This window comes from Anser cygnoides, chromosome Z (assembly GCF_040182565.1).
Source record: "Anser cygnoides isolate HZ-2024a breed goose chromosome Z, Taihu_goose_T2T_genome, whole genome shotgun sequence".
NCBI lineage: Eukaryota > Metazoa > Chordata > Aves > Anseriformes > Anatidae > Anser > Anser cygnoides.
Window position 1 is genome coordinate 61,852,613 of NC_089912.1, and position 27,952 is coordinate 61,880,564.

The window sequence follows — 27,952 nt, forward strand, 5'->3', positions numbered from 1 at the left end:
GTATCATCACACTGACAGTTTTTCCTAAGAGCTGCAAAGAAAATAAAACATCCATGCCGAGCATGCACACTGCACACAAAGTATCCAAACGGAATTGGTCCAGCCTTCCTCTTCCCTTTTGGTGCTGCGTGAAATGGCTGCCACTGTGAATAGCATGGATATAAATTATCCTACTTAGTAAAGACGGGAAAATAAGCTGCAGTGTGAAAACTGCACGCTATATCTGATTAGCAAAGACTTAGCTTTTTGCAGTTTGAGTCAGGGCATTAAAATGTTTTATTTAACTGTCTGTGGATAGGATCCTCAAGCCAATTGACTTGATTTTTTTATGGACATTGTTGAGAACACAGCTCTATTTTTTTTTCAGTAAATCATTGCAGCTTAGCAGACCTTGTATCATCTAAAAGGAGATGCAGATCTCGCCTGCTGTCAAGCATGTAGGTCTTATCCTTGAAACAAAACAGATGGAATGTCAACCATCCACTGCAGTTTCAACTCTACACAGTAGCTTGACACTGGAACAGCAAATCCTTTGAAAAAGTTCTATTGCCAAAGCTGCAAGGTGTCATCTCCCAGCTTCAGGGGCAGAGATGATTCTGTACACATATTTGGGAAATGGAAAACTTCTGATATGAAATAGACCATTCTGCGGGAATGGTCTTTTCTGGCTTAACTAGAAGAGGGTAGATTTAGATCAGATATAAGGAAGAAATTTTTTACTATGAGGGTGGTGAGGCACTGGCACAGTTTACCCAGAGCAGCTGTGGGTGCCCCATCCCCAGAACTGTTCAAGGCCAGGTTGGATGGGGCTTCGGGCAACTTGATCTAGTGGAAGGTGTCCCTGCCCTCAGCAGGGGTTGGAGATAAATGATCTTTAGAGGTCCCTTCCAACCCAGACCATTCTACGACTCCATGACAAGCCTCATTTTACATAGAAAACTTGCCAAACAAGTAACTTCATACCAACTACAGAGAGATCAAGATTTCTCTCAAGATTTTATTTTTAATGGAAAGTTGGAAGGTCTGACATTCCCTACTGCTGTTACTAGACGATACTAATAGTATTATATTCTCCACCAGCATGACTAATTTCCTCTAAACTTATATTATAAACAGGCCTTTTACTCCTAGATCTCTGCTACTTACTGTCTCTACTCCTTATTATCTTTTTTCTAAAGGAAAGCAAATCTCTCATACCACCTGGATACACAGTATTATTTACTGAGTCATGACTCCAAATGTTCACAGGACTCCTCTTTCTTCTTTAGAAATCATTCCCAGCAATTGGTGCGCAAGTGTGGCACAGGACTGTGTGGCACACATACACATACGTGTGTGTATGCATTGTACTCACTCTGGTACTTCTCCAAAGCCTGCCAAAGGTCCGGCTTCAGCTGCATATATCTTCGCATACTCTCTTGCAGTATTTTGGACATAGCATTCCTATATTATAAAGAGATATCCATATGGAATATTATTCAAAACATTTAATAGGTGAGCTGTTTGAGTATTTCCAAGACAGCTTTTCCCCACAATTCTTGCTTGCAAAGGACTGAGGAACCTTACCTGCAGAGCTAGTTTATAGTTCTTTTGGACTAGATCATCCTTACTCTTGGTCCCATATGTGATAGCATTGTGCACTTTGAGAACGCAGGGATGGCCAGGGCTGAACACTGGTACCAGGCCTTGCATCACTTTACTTCGGAAAGCTCTCCGATGCATGCCTTCACCAAAGTGAAATTCTTCTGTAGCTATTATTCCATGCAGGTTTCCACCAAAATAACTGTCACTGATGAAATCTTCTCTGAACATGAGCTGCATGAATTCAATTTCTTCCACACCTAAAACACAATGCCACTTTGTTCTACACATCCTTCTGCAGTCACAGGGAAAGGGGTGGACATGGGAGGATGAATGTATCTCTCCACAGAGGATTAAAGAGTAGGCTGTATGGAAGGAGAATGCATGTCCTCAATTGTGCTAACATGAAGCTGGGACATCACTCCTCTAAACATAGTTTGTTGCCTCTACTGTCTAAAGCTAGCACGGAGAAAGGGGGTAGCTTAGTTTCATGAGGCGAGAATACAGAAAGTAGCACAAAAATTAGAGGAAAATATCACAAATATTTAAAAACTATAAGAGCAGTTGTAAACTGGAGCTTCAGATGAATGTGAAGTAAGTCAAGCTGGCTGAGAACTAAAGAGACATTGACAGAATACTGAGATCCTTCCAACTCTGCTTTTTTGGGAAGACAGAGACCGTAATAAAGTTAATGTACAATGTGTTAAAGTGTATGTAGACATGAATTTAAAACTAGAACACAGTTCTGTGCCCACTGTGATCCAAGCGCATTCTTCTGAAGCTAGCCTTCCTTTTCTTTTCAGGAAAGCCAGAGGAAAAAAAAAAAAAAAAAAAAAAGGGGGGGCTTTTGCTGATACAGCCAGAGCTTGTTTTAACTTTCAGCTTGGAACCTTTTCAGGGAGAGATTCTGTCAACCTGTTCGTACAGGCATGAAAGAGGTCTCAGACATTCTCTGGTATGACCATAACGAAAACTTGCCTCTCCTAGTACCAACCACATTCTCTACGGAAGCTCCAGTGCTGAAGACTAGCATGCTGAACTATTTATTTCTTTACAGTCTGGCACACCAAGCACCAAATGAAAAACAAGTTCATTAGCAAAGACAGAAGAAAACAAGATTTTTATTTCTTACATGATTTTGAATAAGATTTCTATTCTTTCTATTTCTAAAATTTCTACAGATGACCATGTCAATGTCATTCAGAGAGTAACTGATTTGAGCGATCTTTGTATTTGAGTGATCTTTATATTCAAGAGAAATTGGTACAATAATAGTTTTATTCCTAACCATGGACTTCAATGATACCACAGAGAACATAAACCAGAAAGCTCCTTAACTCCACCTACAATTCTCTGTTGATCAGAAGTTATACAGTACTGCTATGTAAGAACACCTTTCTTTATTTTAACAAGGAACTAGATGTTTAATTTTATTCTTCAAGAAAAAGAATCAATTGGCTGAATGAACAATCTGACTTATACAGTGTGTTCAGATATCGGTTCAAATAAACCAATTTGCAATGCACTGTCTATCTTTAGCTGCAGCAGAGCAAGACATATGCCAAGTGTGATTAAACACAAGATAACATATGGGTAAAGCATTCCAAATCTTAATGCCTGTCTGTCTTTTGGAGTAAAGTTACACAGCAGGTGACTTGCAAAGACCATGTGTTCAAACACAACTAGCAAGTTTTTTCTGCCAAAGCAGCTTTCTGTGCACTGTGTGTCTATGTCTCTGTGTACTGTGATGCAATGCTGTTTCACTGTTTACTGCGTGCGAAGTGCTAGTGCATCAAATTAGTGGGAAGTTACACAGTCAGTCAAGTTCAAATCAGTAGTCTTGTCATGGTGTGCACTCCACCCCCCTGCACAAACCATTCTACCCTACATGAAGGTATTTCACCAATGAAGCTCCCATGAATTCAAGCGGATTTTATTTTTGATGATATAGCAGAGTTGACTACAAAAAGGAAAAAATAAGTAGCAAAAACACAGTGTTGATTCAACAGCTTGAGGGATTCCCACAGTTTCTGACAAAGTAGCTGTCAAAATGTCTCTCGTAGTCTGTAGGCCAGTGAAATCTTTGAGGTGTTCTGGTCACTGCCTTTCAGCTTGAAATCTAAAAGGGGTGAGGTACTAGAGCTGAAGCCCAGAGCTCATCTTCTCTGTGATTTAAAGAAATTAAAAATCCAATCACAGGCCTGAATTTTGAGTATTCCTCAGTTTTCTAATGAATTTTCACCTGGATAGTATCAGGCACAGACTTTCCAATTTGCACAGTGTGTGCCCTGTACCTTCATAAATGCCCTTAATCCTCAAGAGAATTCAAGCCTGAGTTGTAACTAGCTGCATTCACACCATTCCCCAAAACAATCAGTATTGGTGGAAATCAAACTGTATGGCCTCTTTCAACCTGTACTAGAATTTATATTGTGATGAATTTGTTGTGTGATTTGGAAATCACTAAGGCATCATATCAGGACATGAATATCTCAAACAAACAAAATGTTCCTTAAATTGTTTGTCTCCCCTGAAACAAGAATTTTGTGTAAGCATAATGCACCTCACGTAGACAGAGAAAAAGGCCTGTGTGTTCAGAGCTAGCTGAAAATGCAGCAGCTGCTGAAATGCTGCATCCAACTGTGTGTTGAGCACACAGGGATAAATGCAAGGTATTAAATGTGCAGTGCCAGCTGTTGTGAATGCATGGACTTCATTGCAAGGCCATGGGACTGTCTTTGAAAAACTGTATTGCAAAACTGTTTCTGCTAGCCCTTGAGCTGCCAGTGTCACATTCAACAGCACCTGTAGTTGACACTTCTGAGGAATAACCAAGGGCAACGGAAAGAGCTGCAACTGCTACATTAGTAACAAAAGGCAGAAAAAGTAAATTGAAGGTGTATTACTGAATGGGATGGGTAATTCAGAGACATAAATACAGCTGGAATTCTCAGCAAGGTCTCTCAGAGCTCTCTGCTTAGTGAAAGTGTTCAAGGAAGAGAACTACCACCAGTGTGTGAGGATCACGTCAGGGATTAGACCAGGCAGGCTGCATACACGTGTTGACAGAACGGGCTGATGTCCATTCAAGACCACCCCCTGAATATTTGAAAAGTCGTGGATGTCAGGAGAGGTCCCTAATGAGGAAAGCAAGCATTGCACTCATCCTCAAAAAAGGACAAAGGAACAATGTAGAGAACTACAGAATGGTCGGCCTCACTTCAGTCCCTGGAAAAAACACAGAGTGAATCGTCTTGGAATATATTTATGAACCATGAACGAGAAGGAGGAAGATAAGGGTTAAATCCTGCCAGACCAACCATCAGACAGTCATTCCCTTCTGTTATAAAATGACTGGATCTGTTGAGATGTGAAAAGGAGTGGCTGTCATTTAACTTGACGTTAGCAAGGCTTTTGAAGCTGTCTCACAATATTCTTGTCTCCAGTTTAGACAAGTGAATAAGTATATGAGTAGAAAACTGGTGAGATCATCAGGCTCAGGAAGCAGTGGTTAATGTAACAAGCGGAGTACCACAGGGGTCGGGTCTTCACCTTGTCCTCTTTTAACATCTTTGCCAATGACCTGGAAGAAGCAATGGAGTGGTTGCTCATAAAAGTTGCAGATGACATCAAACTGGGGGAACAGACAACATGCTCTAGTGCAGGGCTGTCACTCAGGGGAACCTGCATAGGCTGGAGGATTGGGCCAACAGGAACCTCATGAAATTCCACTAGGGCAAATGGAAAGTCCTGCACCTGGGAAGGAAAAGCCTCTCGCAAAGGCACAGCCAGGCTGGGGAACAGCTCTGCTGAAAGGGCACTGCTGGGAGTCTTACGGACACAAATGAACATGAGCCACCAGCGCACCCTGGCAGCAAAGGCCAATTGCACCAGAGCTGTGTCAACAGTAAGACAGCCAGCAGATCAAGAGAAGTGATTATCCTCTTCTACTCAGCCCTCATTAGACCGTATCTGGAACACCGCATCTAGTTTGGGGCCCCCAGTACAGTAAAGACATTCAACCAACTGAACCACTTTCAGCAGTGGGCCACCATGATGATGAGGGGCCTGGAGCACCTGGCATGTGAAGAGAGTCTGAGGGAATGCGGCTTGCTCAGCCTGGAAAAGAGAAGGCTTCAGGGAACCTAACAGCAGCTGGTGCATAAAACTACAAAGTTTATCAAGAAGATGGCATGAAGCTCTGCACAATGGTGCACAGTGAGAGGATGACAGACAACTGATGTAAATTGAAACAAGAGATGTTCAGTTTGGATATAAGAAGAAACTTTTTCACAAGAACAGTCAAGCAGTGGCACAGAGATACCGTGCAGTCTCCATCCCTAGAAGTTTTCAAGATCTTGTTGTATAAAGCCTTAAGCCACTTGGTCTCACCCCATAGTTAACCCTGCTTTGAGCAGAAGATGACCCCCTGGGGTCCCTTCCAACCTGTATTATGTTATGATCCTATAAATGGACAAGAGATAAAAACAAGAATTATGATTTAGTACAAGTTCGGTGACTCAACTGAAACTGATTGCACTACTACAATCTAGCCATTTGCTAACCAAACACGGTTCATTGTAACTGTTTATGTGTATCTGTTCATTTTCTTATTAAGAGGGTTCAGAAGTGCTCCTTAGAGCTCAGACTACCTTATCTTGGGTCAAATTTGCAAAGACAGTGCAGCTTCTTAGTAACTTTCTGATAATGTTAAGCAACTGTAAACCCAGTTTAACTGGGTGGTAAAAAGAAGATTTGAAAACGGTTTGTACCACCAAATCAGAAGGTACACATCTTGGGTGAAAATACTGCTAATTATCTTGGTTATATTTTTCCATCTTTTGTTCTATTTGAAAATAAGAAGGAACAAAGATTTAAGCACACAATTAACCAGACGTGTGTACTTACCTTCAAAATTCTGAAAACTTGAAAGATGTTCCAAGACTACAAAGAAACAAAGAGATTTTCAAAAAGTATTAATGGAAACTACCATTGTCATTATTAATGCAAATTATAAACTAGGATTTACCTTCAGAAGTCAGATTAAACTCCGCAGTTACCTTTCCATATATATTATTCAAGCAGCAGTAATACATTCCTTGGTCTTTGTTACTGGCTTTAGCTATCGCCAAAGAGACAGGAGAGTCATCCTGGGCACTGGAACAGAATACATTAATTTTCCACATTAATACCTCTAAAAGATATTTCCATGTATCTGTCCCTGGAATTTCTGCCTGTCACTGCCAAGACTGATTCAAATATGTTGCGAGTAGATAAAATACTTCATTTCACCCCATTTAGAACCATTCATCCTATTAAGTGCTTCACAACAGCTGATCCTACTATATTCTGAGAGAAAAATACATCAACTTAATCCAGATAAAAAGAATTGAATCACATCAAAAGGTATTCTAATATTCCCATTCATGCCATGGCAAATATATAAGGTATGACGGTAAGATAGGGTATATCTCCAAGAAGATATAACGGGTGTCTTCTTGTTGATACTTAAAATATTTGGAAAAACTCTGCATGGGTATATCTGGAAACACTTAGCAACGGCATGTTATCCCATGAAGTGAAAATTCAAATATTTTGTTACCACATACTTTACTTATCACTACAAAACCAATTCATTTGTTACCAATGTACTGTTTCTTTGTTGAAACACTGCAACATTACTTACCAGATAATATATTTTATTATATAAAACAATTGATATGGTAATATCCATTACCGATATGGTAATACAATAATCAGAATCAGTGTAGTTAAAACAAGAATCCGAATAATATGAGTAGTCTAACCAATTCATTCAATGTTTCCTCTCAACTTAAAATAGCATCTTGGCAGATGCCTTCCTATAAATATTTTTGATCTTTGCAAAATCATGCCTTCTGACGGAAACATCTTTTTTTCTTTGTTTTGGATAATGTTAACATTTGTTTATAGTGCTTCAAAAATTAAGTTAAGAGCTATTTTGTAAGAAGGTTATTACTGTAATGGAAGAAAATAACTTGTTCCATAAAAATGTTGTTTTAGGAGAAGCTGGACAAAATCCTGATAAATGCCTTAGGAAGCTTTTGTTTTCCAGCCTTCTCATTGCCCTGCCTCTAGTCACTCAGAGTCAGGTTAACTGGCTGGGCAAAGGGAAGAGATCATTTTTCCTTAAATGCAACTCCATCTTTTAGTCCAACTGGCTTCAAGCTCCATTTGATATAGAATATAAAGTTCAAAGGAGTGATCAAACCAAGCTCTACATTGCATGTTAGTTGTTTCAGCAATTCACTACCACCACACAAGGACAGACAGCCTGCCACGTATTAACCAGGCGTGTTTATATCATTTGGCCTGGGTGTTGAGGTTGAAACTTCAGATGATCTTTTACTGTACTTGAAAGTTGGATGAGACTGGTTATGAATGGGCTGAGAGGAATTGCAGGTGATGGAATGCAAACTGTAACAAATACTAATGCTCTGTGTGAAAAAATAGTTCTTAATTCTCCTATTTTAACTTATTTTTTGCACCTATCATACTAATATTGTTACATTAAAGAGTGAATCACTGGCACATTTAGTATTTTCTCAACAGCTATTCAGAAACTAGAAGCCCATCAGAAACATTCACTCACTTTCTCTGCAGTCGAGCTAGTAACTTGGAGTCTTTAGTCCATGTAATGGTGGAGTCCCCATGAATGTCTCCAAACTGGCAGCACAGCTTAACATTTCCAGAGCAGTCAGGGAATGACTCTGCTTGGATTCTCTTCAGCAGCTTGGGAGCTTGAAACAGAAGAGCCACAGTTTAGGATTAGAATATAATTACAATGTTTCGGCAGTTTAAAGGAATCCCAGAACATTTTGAAGATACTGTTCATATGAATCTGACATTACTGATAATTACATTTTTTTTCTGATGCAGAAAGCAAGGTTTTACAATATGGAGGTTTTAGAAGACTGGTTCAATGCCCCGCCCAGTCAATGGAAATGTTTTCAATGCAAAGACATTCTGAATTTATAGAATAGGACCAAAGGGAATTTCTAGTCTGAAAATACATCAGAATAACATCATTTCTTACTATGACCACATTATCTCTGACTGAAGAATCCGCTGGCTTTGATGCTAAAAAAGAGACACCAAAAGGGTACTGCATAACATATGGTTACACGATCAGAGTTCATATTAACTGAATCCTGGTAAGCGGTGCATTTTTTTTTTTTTTGCTAATCACAGCCTTTGAGAGAAATGACTCCAAGTCCCAGGAGATGCTCAGGCTCTGAGGTGTTCCTGGAGCACACCTAATGCACACTGCCAGGATCAGGTGTTTTGCAAGATGCAGTGATGGCTTCCTTTCTTTTAAAACACAGCTGGAGGGAGGAACCCACACTCTGGTTAGATACTTGCTCTAGCAACGACATGGCATTTGGCAACGGCAGTGGCCCTTACTTCCCTCTTCAAAGAATTAATTTCCTGCTTCTAAAGCAAGTCCCTACTTTTCCAGCCCCAGGACATGGTTCTTTTACTAAACACTGGCTGCTATGCAGAGAAAATCGAAGACTTATTCAGGTTCCAGAAATGGAGCACCCTGCCCAGTCCAGGAAGGTCCCAATAACCTGGCTCTCTGCTAAAGCTGTTTGCTGGCTCGCTCCAGTCTCTTCTGAGTGAGCTGGCATGACACATCTCCTCCCTGGTCCCATGCCAGCTGTCTAACTTTCCCCACCTAATGCCTAAGGAATGCTAAATCCGACCCAAAGGGTCAGGCACCTGGAATTCGTTGCTATGTTTGACTTGCAGCCACTTAAGTCCTTAGGCCTAAGAATCCTGCTGAATCAGGGCTAAAACGGCACCGACTATGCGACAGTACTGGAAATAGAACTAAAGGCTCCAGTTTTCCTGCCCCAGCCACAAAGCCCTTCCTCCTGGAGGTGAAAAAATACACAGGAGCACACTCTGAGTGTATACCGGACTAACCACGGCAACCTCCCCATAATGCTGGGGGAGGTCCCTGCAAACTCTCTAAAATACAAACATACATTCCCTTCAGTCTAGAACGCAGCACAGTAGAGGCAGGAGAACAAAATTCAGCCTGAACATGGACAACATTTTTCAGATTTAGGCTCAGATACATGGAAAAGGTCCATCTTTTCTCGGTAGTTGCAGTTTGCTTGTTCTACTTTGAAGGAATGTGTCTCTCCTTCTCCCACACATTTGGTTCTCTGGTAATTTCCGATTTAGCTCTGCTCTCAGTTATCATTGGTGAGCCTGTAGGTGTATAGCAGACCTCGCTATAGCAAATTCTCACCGTGTCCGGTCCTTTTTCTTGCTCAGTATAGCTCGTCTCCCATTATTCCCTTTCACAGTCATTTCTTGTAGACAAACATGTTTGCAAAGGACACATTTTTGAATAAAGTTGTTTTTTTTTCTATGTGATTGGAAAACTGAACTCTGACCAGACTTCACTGTAATTAGAATCTCTGAAGAGCTTCAGAGCTGTTTAGCCTACCTTTAGTCACTATTCAGTCTTGCTCTTATCTTTAAAATTATTTCGTGATGTGAACATAAAAGACAATGTCAGAAGGCGAACATAAGACCTTGGCTCTTGCAAAGTATCCATAGAAACCACAAACACCTCATCTGTTGAGCTGTTACGCTGCTACTACTCCTGTCTGCATTTTATCCGTTAGCGATCTCCTGGAGACTCTGACAAGCAACCCAATTCTCATCTGAATTATATGCTTCTTATGTCAGTTTAATAATGCTAATTTCATCAGTGTCATTTCTGACCAATAGTGGTGAAAAGGCATACAGAACCAGCCATCAGTCATCAGGCAGGACTGCAAAACATTATGTTTATCAGTGGCACCCTACAAGTAACAATAATACTTTGCTAGCAATAAAACCATTTGGTAACCAAGAGAGAGTAATTGCATTTGGGAGCCGCAGTGTGGGAGCATTACTGGGAACACCGCCCTGCAGGAACAAAATGACATGCTAGGACTGGGCTTGCAGCTGCTGTGTTGTGTGCAGTTAGGTGCAACTATCCTGCTACACCGCCCTGAAAACTGACTTGAAGAGACAAATAAAAAGTAGGCTTATCAAAAAGGATAAAAAAACAATAAATATATTTGCCAGCAGGGAAAAGGATGCTAGGGAGGTATCAGCTCTGTGGCATGAGGATAGCGGTAGTTATTAAGTTCACAGAACTGTAAATAACATCAGTGAGGGCAGGACACTTTTGACTGCTAAGATTTCAACTGAGGGAGGCTTGCAGTGGGTTTAACGAATTTGAACTTCCTACCGGAGTCAGAAGGATGGGAAAGGACAGAAATGACAATCAGTTTTCTCTTACCTTTGCTATCCTTTTCTGAAATTAGTTTCCTTTGCTCTTTTCTATTTTCTTTATGAATCACGTTTGCCTCACTTTTAACACAGCTATGATCCTTGCTGACATCTCCTCTCTCCTCCAGTCGGGGTTTCTTTGACAGTGTTGCTGATGATAATTTCTTCTTTGCTCCAGTAGCTAAATTGTCACTCTTTGCTGTGTGTTTACATTTGATGGGCTCAGACTCAGCAACAGTTGGTGACGTCTGGCAGGACTTTGACCCTTCTTGATTTTCTGGCCTTTCCACGCTAACTGAGAACGGATCATATGCGGTCAATGCTAAGGAGTGTGGCTGCGTCCTGCTGTAGGATGGCTGCCTTTGAAGAGAGACGTCCCCTGAATCAACTGCTGGCAAGTTAACTAAAGCACTTACCGCAGTCTCTGAAGTCGTGACTTCTTCTTTATTATGCTCAGTAGACTTAATTGAACAATCAACCTCAGCTGGCTTGCTGGAAGTGATCAAGTCAGGAGAGGACAGCTTAGTGATACTATTCCTAATCCGCCTCTGAGCCTTGGAGCTAATTAAAGCGTGCAAAGGAGACTTCATTTTAGCAGCATCTAGGTTGTATTCAGTAGTTCTTTGAATCTTTTGTTTATTTCCACACAAGATTGCTTCCTCCTTATTTTCTTCAGGTACCCTATGGATCTGATCCTGCACTGCGATGCAGAAAGCTTCCAACTTAGTCAATTTTTCATCTCCTTTGACCGCAGTTTGTGTGCATTTTGTTTGTACGTTACTTCCTGTGCCAGAACACCCCATTGCTGCTACACTGTTAAGAGAGCCCTCTGACTGGCTTACAGGTATGAATGGTGATGTTTCTCTTATGGTCTGTTGCTGGAGACCCATCTGATTACTGATGTCTCCACAATCTTCCTTTGCTACTGTGCAGTACTCATTCTGAACCTTTCTAGGCAGCGGGGTACTAACTGATACTGAAGTTACGTTCCCAGAGGCATACGTGTGACTTTTCAAAGAATCTGTTTTTAACTCTTTGTCAAACTTAAAAGTGTTGTCAGCAAAAAATAAATGTTGTTCAGACACGTTATGAGGGGAAACTGCAGGCTGACTCTCTGAAACATGCCTAACTCCAGAGTCACAGGATGTTTCAACCCTTTGTTCATCACCTATGAAAATGTCTCTCTGTTCTTTTCCTGGTTTACTTGGTTCATATTTGGGCACTTTTACAAAAAAATCTGTTAAAAGGGGATTCTCAGAAGAGGGAGTGAATATCACTTCTTGTTTTTCTAATCCTGTCAGTTGGTGTACATTTTGGGGTAGATTCTTACCCGTTATGGTTTCAGGAGTCTTAATTAAATTAGGCAATTTCATTGGGTAACTGTATTTCTGTGTATTAGAAACAACTTGAAAATCTTGAGTCTCATAATTTTTTGAAGGATGATAACTGCTACAATTAGTGCCTTTTTGTGCATTCAACTCGGAGTGATTTCTTTTTTCTTGTAAATTATCTTCATAACTTCTATGTATGATGTTAACAGAAGAGTGTTTTTCATGTGTAAACTGATGGGTATTTTCAACAGAGGAATTACTGGGGAAAATAACTTTCTCCTCAGGGAAATATGACAGTTTTTTTCTTGCTGGGTAACAGTCCTTAAAATGACAGTCTTTACCAGCATCTTCATCTGTGGTCTCAGTCATAGTCTCATTTATCAAGGATATGTTCCACTCAGTATGCAGTAATTGTCCAGTTGTCCAGTGTGACTTATCTGACATGCAAGCTGGGTTTTCTTTATCGCATGCTAAGTTACTACTCTGAGCATTTTTTAATCTTTGAGAATCTGTATCACATGTTTGGAAAGTGTTATTAACGGTAAGCTTTCCTTCCCGAGAAACAGTTGTTTGAACGGCTCCATTATTGACAATTAATGTTTGATTTGGCTTCTGCTCCAAGCACTCCTCTGTATTGAAGATACTATTCTCTGAAATACAAGTGGACGCCGTTTCTGTTTTATTCCCAGTGCTAGAACTGATACATAAACCATCTGCTTCTACCACTTGTGTAAGAGAAAAGTTTTCTATGGATGCACTGTTACACGCTTCATTTGTTTTCAGTAGGACATTAGAGACACTGCAGTCTTCTTTCTCTGTTCTTTGTCTAATAGGTGGCTGTGTAATAGGTTCCTGCTGTTCTGTGAAATCTGGGGGCAAAGGATGATCAGAACAGGTCTCTTGCACAGAGTTCGGTTCTGTGACTTTGGTATCTGTCAGCCTTACCTCTAAACTTGTGATTCCCCAGTTTTCAAATGGGATTTGATAGTCTGAGTCATCTTCATGAAGAAGTTTCCAGAGCTTGTCATGCACTGCAGATAAATCGGCATCTCCTTTGCACCCAGGTTCTCCAGATTCCAGAACTGACTTGGGATTAGCTTCAAACAGAGATTCATCACATGATACACTGCAGAGAGTATCTCTGTCATTGCCGTCATGCGAATCAAAACCATACCTTTGCCCTCCCTCCTTTGGCTCATCACATAGCTTTGCAGAAGAGAGAACAGCACATAAACTTTCTTGTTTATCAGGAACAGAGTCCGCGTCCCATAAAGGAAGAGATGAAATGTCTTTCTTTGATTTGTTGCCATTACTACTAATATCCTTCCCTTGTTCCCAGAAGACTCGTTGGCGACAACTTTGTCTCTTATCACAAGGAGCACGGTGTTGCGAATAGGTTTGTAAACTTCCATTTTTCGCTTGTAATGGCTTTTCAGTACATTCTGAAGCTGAATGGATGGTTCCTGCATTCTGACAAGTCATGAGGATGCCTTCCTTTGCTATTTCAGGCTCCATACATTCTCTATCACAATTTTGGATAGAGATTTTAAGACTGGCACCTTGATTCTACAAAAAAAAGAAAAAAAGAGAAATGTGATAGAACTAAAAAATGGGACTGCTGCTTGACACAGGCCTGAACTGTAGTCCTAAATTGAAATGAAAGGGTTTTTTGTTGTTCGGGTTTTTTTGTTGTTGTTGGTTAGTTGATGTTTTTTTTTTTAAGTATTTGTCAACATCTGAGGTTTCTGGTTTGTAGCTATCACCCTACCCTGACAGAAAGAAGAAATCATAGTTCTGTATTTAAACTTGTACAAATTACAAGTCTAGCCTGCCAGACTCGCCTGTTGGATCTGTGGCACATGGTATGAATGTAATACTCAGAACAAGAGTATGCTAACCACTTGACAGAGTTATCCTGTGCCCAAGGACTGTCTAAAACACAGGTTTTGGCTTCTGCTCATCTCTAGCCTTTTTCTGTATGCAGATATTTCTTTCCTACTTAATTTTTAACTAATACAGAGTTTTCGTCATGGATGCTTAAAGAACTAATACCTATTGGCTGCGGGTAGCAGGAGTCTAATCTGAACTCTTATCTGAACTCGCCAATCTGAAACCTGGCCACAGCACTTACAGTAACGTAACAGCTGCTCTGTGCTAGTAGGGTTCTGGGATTTAAATGATTGTACCGCAAGTGGAAAAAAATGAAAAAATGCCTCATGCAAACCATGGCAACACACACTGTCAAGAAAATCTCAATAGGTTAATTCCAATAGGGGGCTATTCTCCATCATAAGAACATTAAGTGCTGCTAAAATGTGATTGGAATTTTATGTACCATAAAAACAGAGAAACTTATGGATGCTTTTCAAGCAGAAGAAATCAGTGATTTTCCATTGCTTAAGACACCCCAGTGGTCAGATTAAAGTCAATCTATGATTCAGAACTGGGAGAGATTTTTGCTTAAAGAATACAGATGAAGTAGAGCATGTGGAAAAAGCTTGTGCTTATTTGTCATAACTATTTTTCTGTGCACTTGGTTGTGCACTTTAAAATCAGTGAAGTGGGTGATAATAAGATTATTCATGATTTAATACTCATAAATATATATCTTCAGACTTTACTATGTGAAATAAAAAGTATGATCCAATTCTCCTGGTTATGAAAACTGGTGGGGCATCATATCAGACAGTACATCTGTACTGATTTCCCTGGTCAATTTCCTACCCAACAGCATAAAATATTTAAGGACTTGGAGAGTATCAATTTGGGTTTTTGATTTGTAATTGCTCTTTAAATTTCCACGTAATATCTAAATCTTTCATTGTTTTACTTTTAAAAAGAAAAGGTCCATACGCTTCTGTAACATTAATTCTCTGGATAAAATTATCCCCTTGACAGAATTCAGAGCAAAGTTCTGTTTATTTGTTTTAAATTTCCAGCTCCATAACTGGACACAACTTTGTTCTTTGAGTATGAACTGAAAAGAAAGTAAATCGAAACGTTCTCTGCTCACAACAGGGGTGTGAGAATCCTTCTGAGTTGAAAGAAACATTGCTTTGATAAGACCTGTGCAATAGCCTAAATATCAGATTTCCCTATCCAGCTGTCCAGAGTCCCATTAGTGCCTCTTACTATTATCGGTCTCACTCTATAATTAGAACAGCTTATGGTTTATTTGGGCCTTTTTCAAAACCAGATTTCCTTCCCAGACGTAGCTGTCATTCAGAAGTTCATGAATAGTGTCTTTCAAAGTAATTTAAATTTGCATTATTTTGTGACAAACAGGAACAAAATCAGTCAAACCACTCTTTCTGTTAAATGATAAGCATTTTACTTACCCTGGGTGAGACGTTGTCATCTGGCACCTGATTTTGCTCAGACAGGCCCCAAGTCTTTTTCTGTTCCCAATGACAGTCTTTATCCGCCTCTTCTGTACGACACAAACCAGCCTGCATTTGCAAGCTTTCTGTCTCCTCACAAATTTGTGCTGAAAGGCCTCCTTCCTGACTGGGAAACGAAGCACTGGATTCCCTCACCTCCGCAGCAGCCTGAAAAGATTGCCCTATATTACCGACATATCTGCAGAGCTCTATAGGGTTTAGCAACTTTAAAAGGTTTCTTGTTAGAGTTTCTGTTAAGGTAGAGACAGAATGCCTTGCATTTTCCTCCGATGAATTTCTTCTCCCCTCCTCTAGCAGCAATGAGCTTTCACCCAGCAAGTTCTCGTCCACCTTGTTTTCTGTCATTGTCTCTGAAGCCTGATTTGTCAAAGCAGTACCTATGCCACCAGTAAAGGAGTCCGCCTTTGCATGTACATTATCCATGTTCTGAGGTTTGTTGGTTGAGAAATCTGTCTGGCCAATTCCATTATTTTCTTCTTCAGTTCGGAGACACTCATTTTCAATGACAGCAGATGCGACAGGCACTTTACCCTTCTCTTCGTCTTTCACACTGGTAGTTTTATCTCGGTGTTGTCCAACAGTTAGAGTCATCTCTGTCTGCAAAGTTGACTGGCTGTATGTAGAGGGGTCTCTCCTTACATTTACTCCTTTGAATTTTGAGTGATGACCACAGAAGCCAATGGTAGTATCCATAGGCGTAGTGTTATCTGACACTCGGAACAGACACGGCATTTCACTGAGGAAGTAAGCACACCCATCACAATCCTTACTCAGTTTTAAATCATCTTCATCACCACTTTCTAATAAAAACTGTAATTTTTTTTCCCAGATTTCATTTTCATGTGCTGTCAGCACATCTGAACATTCAAAATACTCTAGGACATCATCAGAAAAATCATCACTTACACTTGGATAAGCCTCCAAAATGCTGCCAGAATTTTCGGACTCATCTTTTGTAAAATAATTCTGATTTACTATGGGAGTATCTGCCTGCTCACTCAACAGGGCATTCGTGGTTAGAGGTCTACTGAACCCAGTCTTTTCACGTGCCTGGACAGCTGGAGGTGGACAAGAAACAGAATCTTCCACTTTAGGGCAACAATTGTCTCTGCGATCAGTGATTAGATCTGTAGGGTGGGAATGCACCTGTCTGATGCAGTATTTCTCTGCTTCTCCAGCAGTGACACAGACCATACTATTAAAATTAATTAGGTCATCACCATTCTCTGATACACCCCTAAGGCAGCACATATTTTCCTGTGTTTCAAATACATTTTTTGCATCCATGTTGTCTTCCATGTTAGGCAAGTGTCTGTGGGATTTCTCACATGGGAACGATACTTTTGAGCTTCTCATGCAATGAAACACTGACTTTTGGTGAGTTAAAATTTGTTGAAATTAACATGGGGTCACCCTTTTAAGAGTAACTCTAGTATTGTAAAAAATGTTCCTCATTCTGCTGATTTTACTCTGAAGCTTCCCACTGTCATTTAGGTCAGCAACCGATTCTGAGAAAGTTCCGATTTTTGTGTGAGATTCCCTCTCAACAAGGGTTGAATAGCAGGTCATTCTAGCTGCCAGTTTCCAAATACTGTCCAATGAAGTGCAGCATCTTGCTATGTGCACCTGCAAATAAAAGAAATCTGAAGTTTAACATGATTTTGAGAATGGGTATACATATTTTCTAACAGATGGTAAACCACCACACAGTTTCAAGCATTTCCAAAAAAGGAAACATAATGATCTAAAAATCAAGATCAAACATTAACAGCAGGAACTATAATCCAGTTATCTATGCAGAACCACTTCGGGAAAGATAGTGTAGCTGTCCAAAGTGATTTGTGCTAGGAAGACAAATTCCCAAGCATGCCTGCACGTACACCCAGCAGCAGCACAAAAAATGCTTTAGTGCACGTCACTTATGTGTTTCTAACTGCTAACAGAAATATACAGACCAATGCAAATACTCACATGTGCATGACTCCTACAGCTACCAGGTATTGTGATAGTCACATTGGCATCACAGGGACATAAAAAAAATATATATCACTCTGGCTGATTCTTCACTACAGAGTATCCCTGCTAATCTATGAACTTTTCCACAGTCCAGGGATTCCCTCATCAGAGAAAAGCATTCAATCTCACAAAGGATGCCAAACTAAATGCTCTGAAAAATAACTCATAGAACTGGTATGACATGAAGAACAGCAGGAAAACCTTTCTTGCCAGCCCGCTAATCTGACGACGCTATGTAGAGACACCTCTGTTCATTCTCTCTTTCCTCCCCTGCTTCTCCCATGAGGTCCCTTCTTGGTAAGCTCTCTGTCCTGGCTGTGAGACCTCCTGCGCTGGCTGTGGCCCTTCCCGACGCCCTTTCAAGCGCTCTGAGGCGCCATCTGCTCCCTGCAGGGCCACAAGCAGAGCAGCCACTGGACCTGTCAGCACCCAGCTTTGTGTCACAGCTCACTGCTGACACTGATCACAGTCAGTAAGAAAACACATGGGGAGCTAGATTAGAGCTCGATGGCCAAACAGCGAGGTGTTTGCAAGGCTTGCTTGGAATCTGCCTGCCTCTCATGCAAACAGCACAAAGCAGCTGGGTATATTTTCATTTCCTTCATGCATTCCATGTCACAGACACCTTTTTCACAGGCTTACCTGGGAGGGGAAAGGCTGGACAAGAAAAAGGTTGAAGGGAGGGATAGCAGAAGGGGCAACATTAGGTTGTGTGATGAACAGTCTGTCTCCACACACACAAAGGAGTGTGGAGGAACAATGGCAGGTGAGAGAAACAGCACCACCCTCTGCCAGCATACTACATATATGTGTGCCATATACACGCGCGTACATGCCTTCTGGTACAGCCTGAATACTGGTTGGAGAAGGAGGAGCAGGAGGAGGTAGCAGAAAGGAAACATGTTTGGCAATTTAGCCTTGGAATAAACTGGCAAAGGTCCAGTATACAAGGAAGCAAAGACCAACAGGAGAGGATGGCCTGAAGAGCAAGCCTGATGTGCCACAAAGGTGTATCGTCAGCTCGGAGGTGTAGCCAGGGAGTTGCCAGAAGGCACAGACGGTGACAAAACCACCTGAAAGCCGTGCGGGTCAGCCTGGTCACAGTGCCTTGGCTCGCAATGCTCTGAGCTTGAGAGCTGGTGGGGGAAAGGTGCGCTGCTGCACACAGCGCTGCTGCCACGTGGACGGGCTGGGGTGATCCCCGCAGGAGGAAGGCGGCAGGAAGCCGGAGTGCAGGCTTCCTCACACTGCCACCTCGGAGCCTGAGAAGAAGTCTAGTTCAAAATCCATCGTAATAAGGGCTTCCCTGCCACAGAGGACAAGAAGAGGACAAATCGTGTATATTGTGCTGGTTTTAAATAATGTGGACACCTGTTGAGTGGGCCCTGGGCCAATACTCTACACTTGTGCTGAATGCAGGGCTTTGAACATCAATCTGAACCGTGTGTGCAACAAGAGCCTGGAGAAAAAAGGCATCGGATCCCATTATCTTCAGCCTTTCAGATCGATGATCACGTTTTGCTTTCCATTTCAGTTCTAAGAAATATAAATATTTAACAGGAAAAAATGGAGCAGTAGAGATTAATTTTTCCCTCATCCATTTGATTACTGTGCCATGGAATTAACCCCCAGCATTCACGCATCGCCTCTTAAATATGCATTTGCCTAATGTTCCCTGTTGCTTTCTTTCAAATCTGCTTTCATCTTTTCTTTTCAGAAGACCAGATGCCTCTGTCCTCTTTTTTGGAGGGTATAAGTTATTTTAAAAGTGTGGTAATTTTCCCAGCTGCAAAGAGCCTTGGCAACAATTTTTAATGCAGACCAACTCATGAATACTCTTTACCAAAGCAGTTGTAGTACACAGCTATCATTTTCTTAGTTCAGCTGCATTTTGACATCAAGGGGAAAAGAGCTGTCAGATTTCTTGATATGAAAATTAGATTAGATTGCTGTGCATTTTGTTGGATCCAACAATGGAAATTAAAGCAAAATAATGTTCCATGAGGAAAATCACCATAAATAATGTTTTTCCACCTAAGATGGAAACATGAATATTTTTTAAAATTTTGGAGAGAAAATAGAAGATATGAGACATAACCATAATGTCAATTACTGAATTTAGATAGAAACAGGAAAAAGATTGGTACTACATCACCCTCCTGGCTCCTCAAGAAAACTTGTCACAGAAAATATATAAAGAAATTCACCAAGGAAAGATGAACTGGAGATCATGACAATTTACCATCAGCTATTGGCAAATAACCCGAAAATGAGCTCAAATAATAATAAACCGGGCTTTGAACATTCAGTTGAAGACGAGAGAATCTAAAGGTGTAAGGTATTCTGGCTGCTTGTCTCAAGTCTTGCTCTGGACACCAGTGATGCTACTTGCTGAGCCAGGTGCTTGCTCATCACAGGAGGAGAAACCAACATCACCAGGTCTGAGCAGGAAATGGAAAGAAGGGTCCTGTGCTGGTTCTCCGATGAGCTGCGAACATATTTTCCACCTGTTGTAAATCAGTGGCTATCCCCGGACATGTTGGCTTTCCCTTTCCCCTCCCTCCATCCATCACAGGTCCGTCTCCACTGCACACATATTGTGCCTTACGTAGCGCCCTCCAGCCACTCGCAATCTCCCATAAAAATGACACAGACAACAAAGGGGTGAAGCCAGCACAGAGAAGCTGCCTCTCCCTGACAGCTCCAGCAGCTGAGACCCCAGGAGGGACGTGTTTGGTGGGCTCCTCTTCACCAGGGTCACAACGCTGCCTGAGCTTAGTGCCCCGGGAACCGAGGGCAAGGGAAGAGGAAGCAGCGGCACGAGCACGGCAGCTTGAGAACTGTGCCTGGGAATGAGCTAGGGCAAATGTAGATTGGTGGAAAGCTCTAACAATGCAACTAAAATATTTTTGGAAAATTATATTTTAAGATGAAAGGAACGATAAAAAACATGAAATTATCTTTAATTTTTTAATAATAGCCATTTTTGGAGGTTATTTTGGACCCAAAGTTGCTTCTATTGATTTCATAAGAAACTGTGGTCTTAATCCTAATGTTGGCAACGTTTTTTTAACTGACAAAAATATATAAATCTGGTTAAACTTAAAAAATGGCAGTTAATTTCCTCTCTTGCATCCTATTTTTCTACTTTATTTAGTTATTACAAAAATGGTAATCTTCCTCTGTAAGCAGTTTTACACTCACGGAAGGTATTCCTACAGAAAGCTTACGTGTTTTAGGAGGGACTTTTTGTCTTCCTCTTCATTTCCTCCAAAGCCAATGGAAAAAAAATCCCTTTAATACCTCTCTGAAGTTTTTTCTACCTGTTCATCATGTAATCTCTGTTCCCTGCACAGTCCTGCTCAGCCCACCCCCAAACTCGACCCTCCTATCGTTCAGATGCACTTGCTGCTGCCCTCGTTGGGCAGACCTGTCCGCCCGCGCCCACGTATTGTCTCTTCCCTTACCATCACGGTGCCGGCTTTTTGGGTCAGGGACCACGCTGTGCATCCGCATACTGCCTGGCACAAGGGGCACCTCACCTAGGCCTAAATCTTGTAGATGTAATAGATGTAAACACGCTTTGACAACTGGAGCGTTGCCTGGGCACGCTGAAAACCTCCACGTGAGAACACCAATGCCCCCACCCGGCCGCGCGCATTCTGCCCGTGCCCGGCTTTATGCCCACACCAGCACACCGGGGTGGCAGAGAAGAACCTGCACCGGCCCACACAGACATTATCTGAGCTCAGCACATGTAGGAACAGAACAGATAACCCTCCTGTGTCTCACGTTAAGAGAGATCTTGCTGCCAGTATTTTGGCTTCTTTCTACCAAGCTGACACCAGGTCTGCGACACCTGAAAACTCGAGAGAAATGGACAGCTCCATAAATAATCTGTGCTTGTAACTTCCTTAGATCATGTCTAAGTTTACACGACTAAACCATTAGTCTCCCCCCTTAATTCTCTGAATCAAAAACCCCAAACATATTTTTGAAGGTTCTGTGCATTGACCAAAAATATGAACATCATAGTTTTCATTTTCCAGAAAAAAAGAATCACTATCCCACTGGCCACCACTATAAAGGAGAAACCTTGAAAACATGAACCATAAATGCACTAAAATCAAAAGACAAATCAAAAGAGGCATATCTATTTCTATTTTTGTAAACGACATGCTTTTCAAGCCAGAGCTCGTGAATTTCTGAAGTCCTGCTGTGGTGCTTGTACACTGCTTGCTGACAGGCAAACTGCTCGCTCTCTCACACATCAGAATCCATCCAGCAATTCAGGCAGTGCAGTTCAGAGCAGATTTGTGCTCTTAGAGACTTCCTGTGCAGCTTTCAAGGGAAGACTTTTGCACAGCTTCTCAACAAACCTCTGAAATTCCCAGCTTCCCACTTCTCGTTCACTCTGTCACTACCCTTTTTTTTTTTAGTTCTGTGTGGCCATCTCAGAAATGAATGGAGTTGCTCTGCTTTAAGCACACACCACAGAAGCACGAACGCCCCACATGGTGTAACCGTTCCAGGATGGAGACTGGGTGGCACACTGCACCGTGACTGGAGGCCCACGCCCTCCCACGCAGTGCGGGGAACCCAGCTTCTGAAGGACGTGAGATTCTCTCTACTGCTCTCTTTTCATAGGGCACCCCTGCAAGTGGCGTTCTAAGCGATGCTTCACACAGTCTGCATGCGTTTCTTTCAGAAATCGTAACAAACCAGCACCTCCTGGTGCAAAACAATGCCGTCACAGTCAGATTGCTCCTACAAAAGTACAAGAGAACCACACACAAATTGAAGAGAGAAGCAGAGAAGTTTGGGGTTTTCAATTTTACAGACAAGTAATCAAGGCACAATGTGATTTCTCCCTGTGTGTATCAGATGCTGGTATCAGAGTTCCAAAACAAAACTCTTCTATGGTTCTCAGTTCATCACCTAAAACTGTATGAAAGATCTTTCTCCTGAGGACACAAACAATAGACAAAAAATGGTGACTGTCACAACGTGCGAAAAAATTCATTTCATACAGTTTCTACTAAAATTTGATGAAATGAATTTGAATGCAGAATTAAGTAACACATGAACGTTACATAAAATGTCATGGACAAAGTCCTTTTATATCGTATATAATAAAGATGTACTTAGGCAGCGCACAAAGCCATTGCTGAGCTGAACCATAACTGAGCGTTATTTCTATTATTGTATTTATTTGGGTATATCCAAGTGTAATTATATTACATTTAGCTAACTACATTTATATTCTCTCTCAAATGAAAATATGACTTATAACACAGTCTGTCTCTGGGACAAAAGTTCAATTTGCCAAACTGAGTAAGCAGGTTTCATCTTGATGGTAATCGTACCACTTGGTTCAAAGGGTTGACCCAAAGGTTTGCAGCCTTTTTTGTATATGTACTTAATTGTATTTGAATTACAGTTATTTTTCTAATAACAAGTAGAGTAGATGCAAAGTGCGAGTATATACGTCAGCAGTTTATTATCAATTGAAAATCAAAAAAAGGCAGGCAGGCAGGCAGCAGGTCATTCTACAGTCGCTCTTCTGAGAAACTTGGTTTTAGGCCAAGGTCCCAAAGCAGATACTTAACCTCTGCCCCGCATGAAATTCTCCTGGCTTCAAAGCAGCTGTTCAGATTTGCATGTTTTACAGAAACTGGGGTATAATGACAAAAGCGTGCCAAACTGACCACAGATAAAAGATTTTCCTGGTGAAGTTAATTCCATTGTGGGTTCTGGTTCAAAACCTCCTGCAGAGCATGGAGATTGGAGCACATTAGCCCCCACAGACTGTTGGATGTTCTTATTTCTCTTTATGTAACAAAGACTAATTTAAATCAGATAGACCTGATGAAAGAAGTATGTTTTAAAACCAGGAGTGACAGGACATATGGGAACTAGTTATGAACTAGAATCTGTCTCCATGAGGCAGAGGGAGCTTCTCCAACATCAGAATTAAGCTCTTTACTTTGTTCTCACTGTTGATTTTTGGTTTCATTTGGCTATTTTGGTAGGAGCTTACAGCTAGAAAGAGAGAGCTGTGCTAAATGTCACCACTGTGATAGGAAAACAGAACTACACCACTTCAAATGAGCTTGGAGAGAGACTTGAGTAAACAGGAAGCATAATCTTTCTCCTACGTACATACGTGTATATGAGGAGGATATAGGTACATGGGTAATACAGTCTGCTTGCCTGCTCTGTTAACACTTCCGTATCCGACAGACCATGTTTAGAAAGTCAGTGGAACATTTCCTATCTGCTTCACTGTTCATCCTGAGTGAGATACTTTGAGATACCTGAGTGTTGTCTGAAACAACAAATTCTCCAAATGCCAGCACAGTTTCCTAGTATTAGCTCTACTCCATAGGCTAAAGTTTGGGAACTGGACTTGCTCGTTTGAAAAATCAAATACAATCCCCTAGACTATCCAGATAAGCTTTAGATGTACCGACAGCTCCTTCTCCTCTTGCCGGGGCACACTATATACTGACGCATATATCCCCTTTTAGAGATGCTGACAGGTAGCTTAGCCACAACGAAAGGTGGCTGACATAACCAGACCTCAGGTAAGATGAACGTGACAAAACTCCAAACCAAAACAAACAGCCACAAAACCTTCTTTTCTGATGAATAGAAATGTTGTGTACTATGCAGGTCCAATAAGAAATCTAGTTGGTGTGGGCACCATGATTTTATAAATATTATATTGATTAAAGTGAGAGACAGCAGCAAAAGCAGAACAGGCAAGAATAAAAGTGGTAAGGAACCTCCACTAAAAACATAATCCCAAGAAAAACCTAGGAGGGGTTTCCCATCATACAGTGGGAATAGACACATCTTCCCAGCACTCTGATCTGCCACCCACTAGATCAGGCTGCCAGAGCCTCATCCAACCTGGTCTTGAACACTTACTTCCAGGGTTAAGAACTGGAAGAGTAACTTGAATGGTTACTGCAGCAGCTTGCAATATCAAATAACTTGCAGTAGCAAAATCAGAGTAAAATGAGGTATCACTGCTAACAGAGCTTGAGTTTTTACGACCCTGACTCTTGGATTGCTTGCAATTTTATCACTGTGACTCTTGGTTTGCACAGACCCAAAGACCTCATAGGCGAATAACTCAAATAACCTTACACGTCCTTTCCACTACTATGGCACCGTGCGTATGGTACACAACCTGCCACCCAGTCACCTGTGAAATCTAAGTCTGCTGCTTAAATGCAGCCACGTTCCAAGGTTAATGCTAACTCACTTCACCTTCTCCCTGGAAATATTTCTCAAATATGTCTTAACTGTGTTGCACAGAGCCCGCATACAGTTTGCACAACTACAACATTCCTCTACTACCCAAAATTCCATGCACGCTCTGTTCCCAGCCTAACAGGATTTTACGTTTGGGAATACACGCATTTTTTCTCTCTCTTCCAGGCCAACTCTCAGAGATTTTTCACTTTGTAGTAAGTTCTCCAAGTTTAGCACATTTCTGCTCACAAGACAAAATGAAACAAAACAGACTTTTCCTGTTAAACAAAATACCTACTATAAACACAGACACAAATTCCAATTTAAATCTTTTAAATGAGTTATTATATTCCCTGAATGGAAATTCATACAAGATATTTGTATTTACTATTGGAAAGATATAACTTTCTTTTCCAAAAAGGTTGCCATGCATGTTTTACCCTACTTAAATGCTTATTTTCACATGCTCTTTAAAAACTTTTCCTTTAACATAAGTCAAAGCTTTTATTAAAAGTTTTCTTTCAAAAGTTTCATCAATGTTTGCATGTTTCTGTGAGGCAATTTTTCAGCACATCCATCAGTACTGATGGAATCAAATTCCACCTGAAATTTCTGATCTGCTTTTCTCTACTCCTTGTCTACACAAGCTTTCCAAAGTGAATTGTGCCAGACAGCTGTAAAAACACTTCCCAAAAAAGTTGTGTTCCTTTCCAAAAAGGTTGTGATCATGCACTCATTCTTCAATGTTGTTACTTTTTAAAAGTTAAAATCTCTGAGGCAACAAAAACTGAAATTCTAAAATTCAGTTATAACTCTGCTAACTCTACTCACATTAGTATGGTTAAATACTTATATTGCACTTTGCTTACTGCAGAGTCTAATATTTGGTGGGGTAAGAGTAGTGAGAACCCATGCACACAATGATTCCCAACAACTGCGCTTTCTGTGCATTTCTGTAGCTCACAGTAATGAAATTCTGACTCCGTTCTGACCAGAATCTCTAATGCTAGAATACAAATAATAACTATAATCATATTACTCTTTTACAAATACTTCAAGACACCGTGATCAGATCAAACATTTAGAGCAGCAAACTTGTCAAAATGCCTATAATGTCAGAAACCAAACTAGCAAAACACTGTATTATCTAACCCAATTATTGTATATCTGTTGTATTAACAAGGTTTGCATAAGAAATAAAACAGCGAAGTTTGGGCTGTGCAAAAAGCAGATGTCTGGAAAATGTGACCTTGGCAAACATGCCGTGCTTCTTCAACTTCTTACATAGGAGACATTTTGAAAATTTCTTACACTAGTGTACTACCTATTGTAAACAGCGACATAGTGTAAAGGAAACACCACAGCTATAATTCATTGGCTAAACCTAAGAAGAATAAGTGACCATTCTGCATATCTCTAACGAAGAGCTTAATATAGAGTAATTAAAATAAGCAATCATAGCACAACTCTTAACACTGATCTGTCTTAATCTATTTTTAACGTTTGTCAAGCATCTGACAGTGTCGCATGAGCAATTCATGCCGGATAACCATCTTCATGCTACCAAGTGACCAGATTTTTTGGAGGAACGGAAGAAATTTTAAACTAATGAGTACTAGGCCATGTAATAAACGTTTGAAAAGAATAAAATGTATATTTCTGGACACCTAGTGTCACACATTCCTTATAGAAGAAAGTTTGCTTTTGTGCGGCTTTTGCAATTTTGTTTGTCTTGCTCAAACTTTGTAGAAATATTACCTAAGACTGTAATTTCAGAAATATTTAGCAGAATCTAAATATCTAGAATCTATCAAGAGCTGCATTACAATAAGCAAATAACAAATCATACTAACTGTTACATAAACAGTGTAAATCACTATATTCATGTCATGCACTAAGAATAAAGTAACTGGCTCTTCTTCATTTATTTATCTTTTACGATCACTTTTCTATTTTCTACAATATTTTTTCTGTTTGAACGTAGGAGAAATAAGTAGCCAAGTCATTTTAAAACTGTAAACAATTTGACCTCTCAAACCATAAACGTGCACTTACCCTTAATGTGCTCACTCTTTAAGTTCTAGTTGTGGACCAGGCCTGCTGTTTGACTCTGCGTTACAAGAGAGAAGACATTTAGTTTATGCATTTTGCTTCAAAGCTGAGAAGCTCTTCAGTGTTGTTTTGCTAGTGTGACCTTAGTATAGTGAGTCTGACCACAGCAGTTTGTCTTCCAAGAGAGACTATTTCATTACACACAGCAGATGGCTCTTCCTAGGAAAACTTCAGCCAGAGAGGGCGAGAGCGAGAGAGCTGGCAGTGATGAGAGGGTAGATCCTACTTCCATAGATGTCCACGGGCATTTCCTCGTGGCCTTAAGAGAGAGGAAGTGTTGGCCTTAGGTTTTCATAATAAGGCACTGGGCTCACTTTTAAAGCACATGCTTTAGTGTGCTTAACTGCTTTGCTAGGCACAGCTGGAATTTCTGAGTTGCTTGAAATTAAAAATGCAAAAAATTCTGCCAAACACTGAGAAAATCTGCACAACTCTTCCTAACAAGCAGACTGAGGAAACCAAAGGTGAACAGTGAACTTTTAACAATCGCTACACACAAAAAACCACCTAACAATTCACATTTCTCAAAGGCAATGATTATCAAACACATATCTAAATGAATCCCGAAAAAGTATTCCCATGCCTGCTACCCAAGAAGCCAATTCTCACACAAGGAACTTGTCTGAATTACACAAAGTGCCCTCAGCTCAAGGAGTTCAGAAAAGGCTGAAAAGCCAGTTCAGTGCCATTTTTTTTCTTGTTTTGCAGAAAGTGCAGCTAAAATGCTCGCTATCAGAAACTAAGGTGCTAAATACTTCAGATACCCGATGTTCCCAAGACCTCGGCCACAGGCTAAAAAACCAAGTGTGTTCAGCAACAAACAGAGCAGCGGGGATATCTATGATTCATACAATAGCTTAATAGCCAAAAAGTAATCCCCAAAGGAATGAGAGACCAGGATTTGAAGCCATG

The 27,952-nt window shown here is 40.8% G+C and overlaps 1 protein-coding gene across 14 annotated transcripts in view; it reads right to left on the bottom strand.

Moving 5' to 3' along the window:
- The window catches only part of ALPK2 (alpha kinase 2), an 89,648-nt gene that overhangs the window by 60,733 nt on the left and 963 nt on the right, over positions 1 to 27,952 (bottom strand). For 9 of the 14 annotated variants that reach the window (XM_066987801.1, XM_066987807.1, XM_066987808.1 and 6 more), the window contains exons 2-9: positions 26,984 to 27,299; positions 15,587 to 17,275; positions 10,928 to 13,814; positions 8,213 to 8,360; positions 6,611 to 6,738; positions 6,490 to 6,525; positions 1,567 to 1,946; positions 1,355 to 1,443 (exon numbers count right to left, since the gene is read on the bottom strand). In XM_066987801.1, the coding sequence (XP_066843902.1) occupies positions 1,355 to 1,443; positions 1,567 to 1,946; positions 6,490 to 6,525; positions 6,611 to 6,738; positions 8,213 to 8,360; positions 10,928 to 13,814; positions 15,587 to 17,005 (5,087 nt within the window). In that variant the 5' untranslated portion in view covers positions 17,006 to 17,275; positions 26,984 to 27,299. The other 5 variants (XM_066987809.1, XM_066987803.1, XM_066987802.1 and 2 more) reach the window with 4 other exon arrangements.